General features: G+C 39.2%; 1 protein-coding gene across 1 annotated transcript in view; it reads left to right on the forward strand.

The window, feature by feature from the left end:
- The window catches only part of NELL2 (neural EGFL like 2), a 197,453-nt gene that overhangs the window by 51,078 nt on the left and 132,853 nt on the right, over positions 1-13,522 (forward strand). Inside the window, exons 8-9 of the mRNA XM_084810665.1 lie at positions 3,822-3,950; positions 5,423-5,525. Of these exons, the coding sequence (XP_084666791.1) occupies positions 3,822-3,950; positions 5,423-5,525 (232 nt within the window). The remainder of the gene's footprint in view (positions 1-3,821; positions 3,951-5,422; positions 5,526-13,522) is intronic.

A 13,522-nucleotide genomic window follows, 5' to 3' on the forward strand; every position in this document is an offset into this window, starting at 1 on the left:
GATGAAAGGATTCTTTTCAAAGCTTTAATCCTTTTACAACTTAATGACTCTTTCAGATGCTAATCACCAGCGACTAAAGCAAGGTACAGCAGAGTGGCCTAAGCTTCAAATAGGCAGTTGATCCCCGTTTGAAAGAGAGTCACTTGAAGACCCTGAACTTATGGGCTAGGGAGAGATCCTCCGTCTTTCCCTTGGGTCCATGGGAGGCGGCTGTTGCTTGCGTGCCAAACGGGCACTATGCCTCCTTTCCACACCCTCCATCGCCCGTTGCTCTCTGCGTCTGCGTCGAGCATCTAGCAAGCCTCATTCCCGCACTTTCTCACTGCTAGGATCACTATCTACCTCAGGAATGCCAGCAGGAGGAATCTCTGCCAGCTGCTGTGCCTGTGAGGGATGAGCTGGCTCCTCTCCCACGGATAGCTGTTCCTCCTCAGAATCAGAACTGCTCTGGGGCTCTATGGGCTCAGTTTCCACCTTGACATTGAGCATCCAGGCATTGCTGTATTGAGCTCAACGTTTCTTTGATGGGTTTCTCTCCCCAGCCCAGCACAACTTTGGTATATTTCTGTTGCACTGGCCCTGGAAGACCCTTAACATACAAATCAACCATTATTGCTGTGGCTGACTCTTCAGGATTGTCAATGCCTGAATGTCTCTCAGATGCTAACAGCCTATTCCAATAATCCATGGCATTCTCGCCCTTTTTCTATTTCACTAAGCATATTTTTTGGCTAGTCTGGTTTAGCCGGAAAAACTTTATTTAACCCTGCTACCAACATTTGTCTGTCTTCTTTCAGTTGATCATACTGTGCTGGACTGGCCACTAGCCATCCTGCCTGTTCATTCACTGACTTCCAATCTGCTGAACTCAACACCAATCTCATGATCTGATTCATGGCTATCCAACTTGGATCATATACTTCAATACATGACTCTAATTTTTCTTTAAACTTTCTAGGTTCTTTACGGGGAGTTAGGGAAGGACTTAGTCAAATTCTTCAAATCAGTGGGGGACTAGGGAACATAAGTTCATGTTCCTTGGGCTCCCTGCCTAGTGACCCTTAATGGCAGTTGTGTAGAGGTCACTTCATCTTCGTTGGGCTTTCCCTTCTTCTTTCTCCCTTTTTTGTCCCTGCCTCTCTATTCTTATGTGTCTTGATCTGGTGGTGGGGTGAGGATGCAGGGATGCCAACCACCCCCCTTCTTCCTGACCTCCCCCAGGGGTTGTGGTTGTGGCAGGGGGCTGTCTCTCTTATATATGGTGGTGGGTCCACATAATCATCAGAATTATCTTTATAATCTAAGTCAATTGGTAAACGATGGCCACCCTTTTTGGCAACACTGGATAACATCCTGTCTTACAATCTAATTTTTCATTCAAATTTCTATTTTCATTTTGCAGAAACTTAATTTTTGAGTTGGCACGTCTTTTTGTACTTTCTTCATACTAATTAGAATGTGTATCTCACTGCCCTTGAGTGGTCCTGGAACCTTGTTTTTCCAGGGCCCCCCTCAAGTGCACAGTCTTATCCAAGTCAAAGGTTTCTTCCAAAGGAAATTGCTTGGATGGGTTGATTCTGGTATCCAAATGCCATTTGTCCAGAAACTTACAACTCCCGGGACCATAATTATCATACATATGCCTTGTGGGTGTCCCCCCTGGAGGTAGATCAATCTGTTTCCTCTGACCTTTACCCACGATCCCTAAAACCTAGGTTTTCCTTGATTGGCCAGTCTTTCCACCCCTTTAGACCCATGCTAGAGTTGGGACTATACCTTTTTACCCTTAGTTGAAGCTTTGCATCCATCCCTGCCACTCGAGATTTCAGTCACTAGGACCTTGGTCCCTGAGTGGTGGGCGGCTCCCATATCTGACAAGTGTCCCTTTGGACTAGACCTGCAGAAGTCTCAAGTCCTTTCTCTAAGCCACGTATACATTCAAAAATTCCACAGTGAAGATACCCAGGCCCAACCTTCACTGGGCCTCAATATGGCTTCCCTCTGGTCTATTACAGTTGGCCATAACACTTAGAACAATTATTCCATTAATCTGAATAGAAACATTTAGTGCACAAACCTTTACATGTCTACTCAGACGTATGCCACATTCAGTTCAATGAGGTTTACTTCCAGATAAGTGTGCATAGGTTTGCAGCCTTAGGGTGCAATCCTATGCAGGTTTAGACAGAAAAAAGGCCTACAACTCCCAGCATGCCCCAGTCAGCCTTGCTGGCTGTCTAAACCTGCATAGGATTGCGCCCGTAGTGGTTTAAAATACTTATTGAATTGAGATTAATGTCTAAAAGCTTCTCTAAGCATGGAACAAGAAAGGTTAACAAGTATTCCATCCACTCATTACCATCTTGCTATCAAACATCTTTGCTGTGTGAATGAAACTGTGTGATGATTTTTTTAAAAAAGGGGGAATAGTGTACATGTCCTTAAAATAAGCTTTAGGCACTGGTTTGATAGGAGGCTGAATATCATTGCACTGCTTTTGTTTGGAGTTAAAGGTTAATACAATTACAAGGCTGACATGTTTCCTCTCTCGTATAACTGAGACTAGTATTGCCGAAAGAAAAACATTGTTAATTGCTATTAATAGAACAAATGACCCTTTCAGTATCAAATGTTTTTAAGATGGTCACTCTGTAAACTATTTGTAATGACAAATGCATGTTTTGTTTTGTTTTTGAATATCATAACATGGGAAGATCACAAAAACGTTTCAAGCTACTCCTGTAATCCTTTGCCTTCTTAGATTGTTAGTGTAGTAAAAAGCATTACTAGAAGTTATATTATTGTTATAATAATTTTAATACATATTGGGTACCTGCAACTACTTAATTACATCACAAAAGCTATACATCAAAAGTTTTCTAAGTGCAAAAAGTTTCATTGTGGAAGAAAGGTTGTATCCAATGTTAATGTAACTTGAGTCCCATTCATTTGAATGGGCCTACTCCAAGCTGTAGAAACATTGGATATAACACATCATCCCTTACTAAAAGTTCCAAAATGAATGAGTGCAAAAACATCTCTATAAGATATATATTCATATGTAGATCTTTTCACTATTCTATCAACCATAATTATTCAGATCTTGTAGTTCCTAGAAACAGCAAACATAATTTAATTACTGTAATTTTATCATTAAAATGTCCAGAATACATGGCAGGAACATGCTTTCCTTGTCAAACATAAGGAAGTATTATCACATAACGCTGCATGTAGATGAAAAATCCATGTGTGGCCCAATCCTATTTTACAGAGGAGGTCTCACTGATTTCAAAGCAGCTTACACCCAAATAAGCATGTATAGAACAGAATACTAAGGCTGCAATCCTACACAAACTTACCTGACAGTAAGCACCACAATGGGACTTACTTCCAAGAAAACACAAATAGGGTTGCAGTAATTACTAATTAAAGGAAAAGTAAAGATAGAAAGAGAAGATACTTGTAATTTGATCCATCAATCTGCTATGAACATAGATGGGCACTCTGATGTGTGCATGGAGCTTCCATCCACAATAGCTTTCTCACTGAATCCATAGAAGAAAGCATAAAACTGTAAAGACATCCAGCAGTTCTCACAACAGTGTTCCATCCCTCCCCACCCCCTGCCCAAACCGTTGCATGAATTGTTAAGGTGGGATGAATTACATTTCAACTTTGCATTTTTCTTCTATTAGTGTCTGGATAATCCTTTTTCTGCTTCATCAGTGTTCTGATGATTTGGGGTGGCTTAAATTGTTATTGTAGTTTTAGGTAAACCTTTCTACAGTTAACAAGTCCCTCTCTGTGAAACATGTACCTAGCTGTCCCGAGCTGAGCAGAGGATGAATAGGTTGGATCAGTGTTATTGTGAAAGAACCTGCACTATGAAGGGCGCCACCTACAGAGAATTTGAATCTTGGACAGATGGCTGTAAGAACTGCACATGCATGGTATGGCTGTAAATTGAGTATAAATTCAGGGTATAGTTGCATGATCTGCTAAAAAAAAGGTATTCATTTTTGATATGAAACTCACAAAGTTGTGAAATAAAAATAATAAACTTGTAAAGGGAGAAATTTACTTACAGACATTGCCCTTTATGTTTCATTTTCTCTAGAAACATCTGACTCTTGCTCTCATGTGTGTGTGTGTGTGGGGAGGGGGGCTGTTATGCTCAGCGTTGTAAGGAGAAAGGGAAGAAGACTTATGGGGGAAGGTTGGCATAGGCAGATGTGTCATCCTTCCAGCATGTCCTAACTCTGGCTGGTGTTATAGTGTACAATGATCTCAGATCAGGATGTAGCCTGGGGAGATTGGAAAGGGGAGATTGCTTTTTTCAATCTTCCCCTATGTTATATAAGGAGGGATGGTCCTTTGGAAGGGACTCAAAAGTGTTAAAGCAGATTTAAGGTTACATGAGACAAAATGAATTTATAGCGGTGTACCCAATATAAGAGAAATACATCTAATAACAGAAGGTGGCTTTTGGATCAACTGGAAAGTACATATTAATGTGTATGTGTATGTGTGTGTGTGTGTGTGTGTGTATGTGTGTGCATGAAGGGTTTTTTTGTTTTGTTTTAAACAATTTCTGAAAAACCAATTTCTCATCCAGTCGTGGGCAATTAATGTATTGGGAGCCAGCAAAAGCGACAGCAGGAGGAAGAGGAAGATGAAGAAGACGAAGTAGCAGCAGCAGCAAGAGCAATTGAACTGGAGAAAATATAGTCATATAAATATGGCTTTGATTGAAAAGAAGTATGAAATATGTTAACCATAATCCAGAACTCTATGCCAAAGTCTTCCATGATTGGGGATGCTCTATATTGAGTAACTGAAGTGTTCTCAATATTGCAAAGAATAGGGCAGCTGTTGTTCATACAAGCATATCTGATTCACTTGATTAGAGCAATCAGGGTTGGCATCAAGGATAGGAACGGTCAGGCACCTTCTGAGGGCCCACACCTCAATAGGACCCCTCTGCAGTTATTCATCCTCTTCATAATTCCAACCTGCTTATTCACCTGCCTCTCGCACTCTGACCCAGACAATGGAGGTGGTGAGAAGGAGGAGCAGCAGATTCCACTGCCTACTTGCTCATTGGCTCTCTTGCCGCTCCATTGCCTCCTATGCTGCTCAATTGCCTTCAGAGCAATGAAGCAGGGCCAGATGAGCCAGCCTGGCAAGCCAAATTTGGCACACGGTCTAGAGATTCCCTATTCCTGGATTATGCACCTATCAGAAATCTATGCACATTTTTTTTTAGTATATAGATTCCTTCATAATCAAGAGAAGAAAATTGGATAATGGTTTATTTTGGTATGAGATGTTATATTTTTAAAGAAATGCATTACTTGAAATAGTTACTTATATTGGAATATTCTGTCAAATTATTTTTAAAAGAAACTTTTGTTCTTTCTAGAATGGTACTATCCAGTGTGAAGCACTGATATGCCCACATTCTGATTGCCTTCATAATTCTGCTCCAGCATATGTTGATGGCAAGTGCTGCAAGGAATGCCAACGTAAGTGTTTATGTTTTGTAGATCTTTTTATTCAGCATTATAACACTTATAAAATGTGCACTTTCCCATGCATCTGTCTCCAGTTTAGATGAAACCATACTTCGGCCATGATCCACCCAAAGGTAAGCTTTACAAGCTGTGTAACCTGTTGCTTAAACACCAGGCAATTAAAGCATGTGTTTAACTGTCCTTATTAAAATCAATTGGACTTGTGCTTAACTTTGGCTGGATCGTGACCATTATTATTTATTGATAAACAAAATGACTAGAGCCTTCTAACCATTTTTCTGGTATTAAATATCCATTACAATCTGTTTGGATTATGGAGAAACATGCTTTCAGAGCACTTGGAGTTAAAAGTACTGTTCACCACCAAAACACAGTTTCTCTATTGGGGTGGGGGTGGGGGGTTGATGGGTAATGAAACTGGTGCTCAAGTGTGAGATCTGTTAGCAATGCCATCTTCCTAGATATTGCATTCAGTGATAGAGATTTCAGGATTGTTGATCTCAGCCACGCTTCTGGCAGGCATGTGTTCAAAATACTAAACATCTTTATCAGCTGGCTATTCCATTAAGTGTCTTGCTATGGCTGCTAAATATATGAACAGATGCAGTGAACGCTGATACTTTTTAAAAGAAAGTTGTCCAGAAGTGATAACACAAAACATAGATGCTTGTCAAGCCATTGTGTTTTTATATACTTAAGTAACAAGACAAAAAAGGTTCAATTTCCACTTCTTGCAGTCATTAAATTTTGTCTAAATTACCCATATGCAACATTTCTAAAGCTCCAGCAATAAATATTAAGGCATTGTAATGATAATTATTCCTGGAAAAATGTTTCTGATATTATACTTGGCAAGTGTAATCATTTATTTTACAGTTTCATGTAGTATAGAACTGCAGATACTTTTGCTTTGAAGTTTTAAACATATTACAGGAGCACAGGAGTGCTCCTTTAGTTACAGCAAGTTGCCAAACAAACAAACAACGTTCTGCCATTATAAACCTCAAATATCTATAGCTTATAACAGTGATATCCATTAAACTAATAATTTTAACTTAACATCTATGATCTACTTGATTAGGTCTATGAATGTGAACAATTTCAAACTGATCAAATAAAACTTTCCACAGGTACAGCAAATTTAAAAGTGCTAAAAATTGACGCATTTATCGCTTTTTACTTTCATGAATATAATATGTCTTTGAAACAGACATATATTTTTTTTTCTTTCAAAGTTGGGTGAAAACTACTGATGTACTTGATTTAGACTTGTCTAGGATGGCAATCCTTCATTGGTTTCCATGAAGTTCTGAGCAGTGGTTCAACAGTTATTAATGTTTTTCTTCCCCATTAAAGCTCAAGGAAGCAACTGCTGGCAAATTTATGTCACGCACACTCTGTTTCATTCTAAAGCTAGAATGGTGCCAGTACTACAGTGTTTGCACAGGGATTCTATATTGCAAAGGGATCTAGCAGATTCTTTGTGCAATTCCTTTGGTTATGTAATGGGACCTCTCAGGATCAAAGTACATGTTATTACATGGATTGGGACCCTAGCAGTGGGATAGAGGGGCTTTAACCCTTTTCCCCCCACTGTGGAGGGAAGGATCAGGTCATGCCAATCTAGATCAGGTCCACATGCCTGCAATTTAAATTGTCCAGGTGTGATCCAATTGTAATGTAAATTGCAGGCAGTGTGTGTGTGTGTGTGTGTGAGGAAATGAATGGCCCCTACCCTCATGCTAGGGGCCCAAAGCATCCTGACCTTAGTTTTGAGTGAAAAGGGAGAAAATAAGTAATGTGTAATTTGATCCTCAGGATATGGGGTGCGGAGCATGAAATGCACAGATGGGGCAACTGGAAAGATTACGGCCTCACACTCCCTTTCTGAAAGCAGAAACACTATACAAGGGCCTCAATTCCTTATCATCTTTTCTGTGCAATGGGAAAAAGAACCATGAGGATTGGGGCCCTTGGGTTGCCTTTCTGAAGGCAGAAATACAGTACAAGGACCCCAATCCCTGCAGCTCCTTTCTGTGTGATGGGAAAAGGACACGGAAGGACTGGGCTACACATTAAACTGCATTCACAATATATGTACACTTGTTCAGATGGTTGTGAGAATCTAACCATGTATTCAAATATTTTAAGCATAGAGGGGAGACATGCCTTGCATCCCCAACCTCCCTGTTTTGATGGGGAAGGCTTGATGAGAAACCGTAATTGTGTTCATCTGAAAGTGGTTACAGCGCTCTGCATGACTGGGAACCTTGCACACACCTCCATCTGCACACACACCAATACAGTAAGGCTCAGATGCTTAATAAGTCAATTCAGGACCAGGACAACATGGGGGCATATTTGCTTGTCTTGGGCACTCCATCTTCCCCATCTGAATTTGGGCCTGAAAGACCAAGGAAAAGTGTGGGTACATTGTAAGCAAGCACAATTTGTGACATCGCATAACATCTTTACTGATCATGGGGCACATTTGTTAAGGCATCAGTCTTAACTTCCAAGTTCCTGGCTTTGTGGAGCTTGAGCGAACATAAGATAACCTCCTTAAATCAGGTATTTAACTGGTGGGCTTTTAAATCATTAAATTCTACTATAAATTCCGTTTACATACCATGCAATCCTATGACTCAGAAGTAAATCTTACTGAGTTCAACGGGACTTACTGCAATCCTGTATCCAATTACTCAGGACTGAGGCTCATTGAACTCAGTCAGACTTGTGAGTAGACATGTATAGGATTGTGCTGTTACTTTGCAACCTCATTTACTCAAACTAGCTTTTACTTAGCTTCAGTAATATTTAACAAAAGGTGAATTACTTTTATGGTAATATAAATACTTTTTATTTAATATTACCATAAGTTAAATGGTGTACATATTATGTATTTGTCATTAAACCTTCCAGAATATTACAATGCAATCTATGTCCTATAGATATCAATAGCAAAATTCTCCCTGATTTTAAATTACTATGGGTTACACCTTATTACTGCTAAGTACCTGGAGAACTACCAGGTGGACCATTTGAAGTGATGTTTTAGAGAAAAAGGGGAAATTGGATGTAGTATAAGTAGGTTATTAATCTTTCTTCTGACAGTTAGGCAGTACATGAACTTCTGAGCATTTCTGAGATACGCTTTCCTACATACTCCAGGTGATGTATCTACCTCACAAATAACTATATAATAATGAATAGACAATGAATTATATAAGTAATGTATTAAGTAATGCTTTGGTTCATTAAGGCCTAATGGTTACTTCAGTACTATGAGATGGATCTGTGAATAGTTTCTGCTCGTGGATTTTCTCTGTGGATGAACATAGGGTTACTGATAATCGTGCAAACCACCAGCTAGGTGGGTGGTGGGGGAACACCACACTTAGGCTGAAAATCGATGCACATTTACCAAGGAGTAAGACCCATAGAACACAGTGGGCTTGCTTCTGAGTAAAGAAGCATAGAATTACATGCTAGATGGCCCGTCCCTGGGCCTAACCTGTCTAATCTTCATAATCTCATGTATACAATATTTGAATACTCACTCCCTTCCATCCTCCGTCCTTCCATGGGAACTTGCACTGAGGAAACCAGATGTTTTTAAATGCTGCTCATAAAATTGTAGAAATTGCCACTACAGTGCTTTCATTTACTAGATATTCTAGAATAACTTGCCATAATATACTATTATTCCTAATAGAATACAATTTGTTCGATCCTAAAAATCTGAACTACCAGCTCAAACTCATATCATTGATAATCCTTAAAAGTTCTAATTTTCTTTCTGAACTGGCCTTACTCCACAATACATTCTTGTCCCTGTCTTTCAAAGGAGATCTTCATAACCGATGTATATGAACTGCATCTCTAGAGGGTTTAAAAAAAATTATAATAGTAATTCTGAACACTAGCACTAACACTAGCAATTCTGAACACAATTCTGAACAATAGCAATTCTGAGCAATTCTCAAATGTTATTATATTTTCAGTAATCTTCAAGTTCTTTTAAGCAACTGGACAAGAGAATCTAGGGCACTGAATCCAAACTTCTGTGTCAGCAGGAGAGCCAGCTGGGAGACTGGGCAATCTAGGATTATTCACAGTGGGAGACAATCTCATTGAACATGTATGTGTGTGATCCAAAGAAAAGCTAGAGGTGACTGAAGATTACAGAATAATTGGAAAGATGTGAGTTAAATTAGATACTTCTCTGGAGGCTGCTGGAAGCTCATTGGCTTACGATAGAAGTCCCACCAGGCATGTGTGTGCATTGGTTGCCTATGAGAAGTTGCCTGTACAAATCAAGCTCTTTTTGCTTCATTTCTCCTAAAGAAACATTTTAAATAACAGGTTTCAACCCATTAGAGAAGTCCTTAATGCAAGAAATAAAAGTCTAGATCATAAAATGTTGGACATACATAAACACTTTACAAATTGTATCTGAAAAAAGCTTATATGTGAATATTCAAATAAAACTAACAGACAAATCTTATATTAGAAGCAGATTTGTGAAGGTCTTCAGACCATAAGAAATAAATAGGAGAAGTTGAAGGATCTTAGATAGGAAACATGACTGGGATAGGAAACATGACTGGGAAGTCAAAATAGTCGATACATAAGAGGAGAAAGAGAAGGTATCAGGTTGTGCAGTGATGTTTATCACAACACAGAGTAAATCCTGAAGTTTGGTGTAAATTAGTAATGCAAGAGGTGATTGGTGTGTGTATTATGCCAGTCCGACTTCCAAAATGCTCTGTTGTCAAAGTCCACTACTTTATACATAAAGGGTTCTGAAAATCAGACTGTGAAGTTGTGCATCCTGCAAAAGAGAAATGTAAAGAAGTTCAAGAGCAAGTATAAAAAATGACAGCTACTGACAACCAGACATGGCCGCTAGAATTCTATAGCCAAAGCCCACTTTAGTCCACAATTCATATAGCAGAAAATACAGTGGACATGAGCCACAGAAAGTTAAGCATTCTTTAAGGGCACAATCCTATGCATGTTTAGACAGAAAAAGGTCTTACAACTCCCACCATTCCACAGCCAGTCATGCTGGTTGGGGAATGCTGGGAGTTGTAGCACTTTTTTCTGTCTAAACATGCATAGGATTGCACCCTAAGTCACAATTACGCCCATGAGACTTCCCTTTGGCTGAATTGTGACTTTTCATTTAAGCCAAAGACTTAAGTGGGATAAATGGGACAAAACAATTAATTATATGTTGTATGAACGTAGGGAAAACCACTAAACCATTCAGGTATGACCTAAATCATATCCCTTATGAATAGACAGTGGAGGTGAGGAATAGATTTCAGGGATTAGACCTGATAGAGTGCCTGAGGAACTATGGACGGAGGTCCATAACATTGTTCAGGAGGCAGCAACTAAATCCATCCCAAAGAAAACGAAATGCAAGAAAGCAAAGTGGCTGTCTGATGAGGCTTTACAAGGACCTGAGGAAAGAAGGGAAGCGAAAAGCAAGGGAGAAAGGGGAAGATATACCCAACTGAATGCAGAGTTCCAGAGAACAGCAAGGAGAGACAAGAAGGCCTTCTTAAATGAACAATGCAAAGAAATCGAGGAAAACAATAGAATGGGAAAGACTAGAGATCTCTTCAAGAAAACTGGAGATATCAAGGGAACGTTTTGTGCAAAGACGGGCAGGATAAAGGACAAAGAAGGCAGGGACCTATCAGAAGCAGATGAGATTAAGAAGAGGTGGAAAGAATACACAGAAGAACTATACAGGAAAGATCTGAATGACCCTGCTAGCCATGACAGTGTGGTCACTGAACTTGAGCTGGACATCCTCGAGAGTGAAGTCAAGTGGGCCTTAGGAAGCATTGCTAACAACGAAGCTAGCGGAGATGACAGTATTCCAGCTGAGCTATTTAAAATCCTAAAAGATGATGCTGTTAAAGTGCTGCACCCAATATGCCAACAAGTTTGGAACACTCAACAGTGGCCACAAGACTGGAAAAGGTCAGTTTACATTCCAGTTCCAAAGAAGGGCAATGCCAAAGAGTATTTAAACTACTGTACAATTGCGCTCATTTCACATGCCAGCAAGGTGATGCTCAAAATCCTACAAGCTAGGCTTCAGCAGTGTGCTATGGTCCATGGGGTCACGAAGAGTCAAACACGACTTAACGACTGAACAACAATGGGGTGCTTAGAAAATAGGCATTCATTTACAAATCTGTATTGAAATACAAGTGGTCAATGGAAGTAATGATTAAAAATACTGACAACTTTGGTGAGATGCCAAGTTATTAGGTTAGCAGAGGAAATGGGCATTTTTATTCCCACATCATGTAAAATGATAGGGGGAGGGGAAGAAGAATGTATGAAGAAGGTCAATAAATTACAGGTTTAAATGAAATGGTGAATATAGAGCAAAAAGATATCACAGAATCATAGAATAGTAGGGTTCGAAGTGGCCTATAAGACCATCCATTGTGTGTTTTTTATCAGGTATTTGAACAACAAAGCAGAAAATGCTGTAGATTTGCATGTAAGGCTATTTTGTGGTTGCTAGATTTTTCTTCCTTCTCAATATGCTTCTTGTTTATGGCCTTTCCGGCTCCCATCTGTTCTAACTAGTCAGTGGGAGTGGGAAGCTACTTGAGGTTTGTAGTGAGGCTTTTTGTTTTGCAATGCAACAAAGCCATTAACATTATACTCTGCCTTCTTTGTGACAAAATAAAATGCTGCTGCTTCATTATTCATCCACTTGCCAGCCAAGAATTCAGACTTTGCTGGGTTGCAGTTGTTTGATCAATACTTTAGAACAAATCATGATGTCTCTGAGAAAGCAATAATATAGTCTTGTAATGGAGGCTCATGAAGTGGAATAGAGCATTCAAGGAAATGTCCATATAAATTAGAACAAGAGCAGATTAGATAAGTGAATGGTACATCAGTGACAAGGCCTCTGAAAAATATGAAGTCACACTAAACTTTCTGTGGCAGAAAATAATCAAGTAACTTATTCATGAAATACTTCTAAAGATATAATAGGGATGTGTGGAGCATATTCCTTTATTTCTGTGGGTTTTTCTGCTGTTCCACCCCATAAAGTTTGATATCCACAAGAACTTGTTATTCAAATGATTGAGATATCTAAACAGGCATATGGTTTCCCTCTTGCACATCCTACCACTGATTCAGGAATATTCAGTTCTAATTACACATTACATTACTCAGTTGCTGTGCAAAGGCTACAAAGATTAGCAGTGAAACTGACTTCTGGGGAAGTTCCTTCACTGTGGAGATAAAATTGATAAAGCAGTTTAAACCCCTTGTCAGCATAAGTGCAAATAGTAACTGAACTATGAAATGAACTGTGAAGTGAGTATGGTTTGAATAGTGACTTTAATTAAAAAATGAAATGGATGTACATTTCTTATATTTACATGATCATCAATCAGTTGAAGTCAGGGTATTTGGACTTAAGTTGGTTTGGTTCCATTGTGCTCAATGAAAATCTCCAGTATGATGTCCTGTGCTGTAATTATCTGTGAATCCTGGTTCAAAAGGTGTACTTAACCTATTTTGGTCCTCAGAAAATAGTTTGCATCATGACAGGAATGTTAGCACATTTCAGGAAAACTCTATTGTACTCTCAACTATGTGAAGCTCGACTAGCATGAGAAACAGCACAATCATGTAGGTAATTGGGGTGTTGGCAGCCAGGATATGATATGAGTAGCCACTCTTTTATCTCCGTACACCATGTTTCCTTTGTGCATAAGTATTCAAGTGCCCATGGAGCTCTGATTGATCAAAGCTTTAATTATACTTGTTGCATTTATATATCAAATGGGTCCAAATGGTTCACAAGAAGCAGATCAATACAGATATATAGGCAATAAAATCTAAGAATAATTTCACAATAAAACAAGTATATGACTAACCAAAGATGGAATAATCAAAGTAATCTCCTTATATTTAGCCACTAAAGCAGGTCT

This window comes from Heloderma suspectum, chromosome 7 (genome assembly GCF_057233095.1).
Source record: "Heloderma suspectum isolate Gila_16-S chromosome 7, 16-S_ref, whole genome shotgun sequence".
Taxonomy (NCBI): Eukaryota; Metazoa; Chordata; class Lepidosauria; order Squamata; family Helodermatidae; genus Heloderma; species Heloderma suspectum.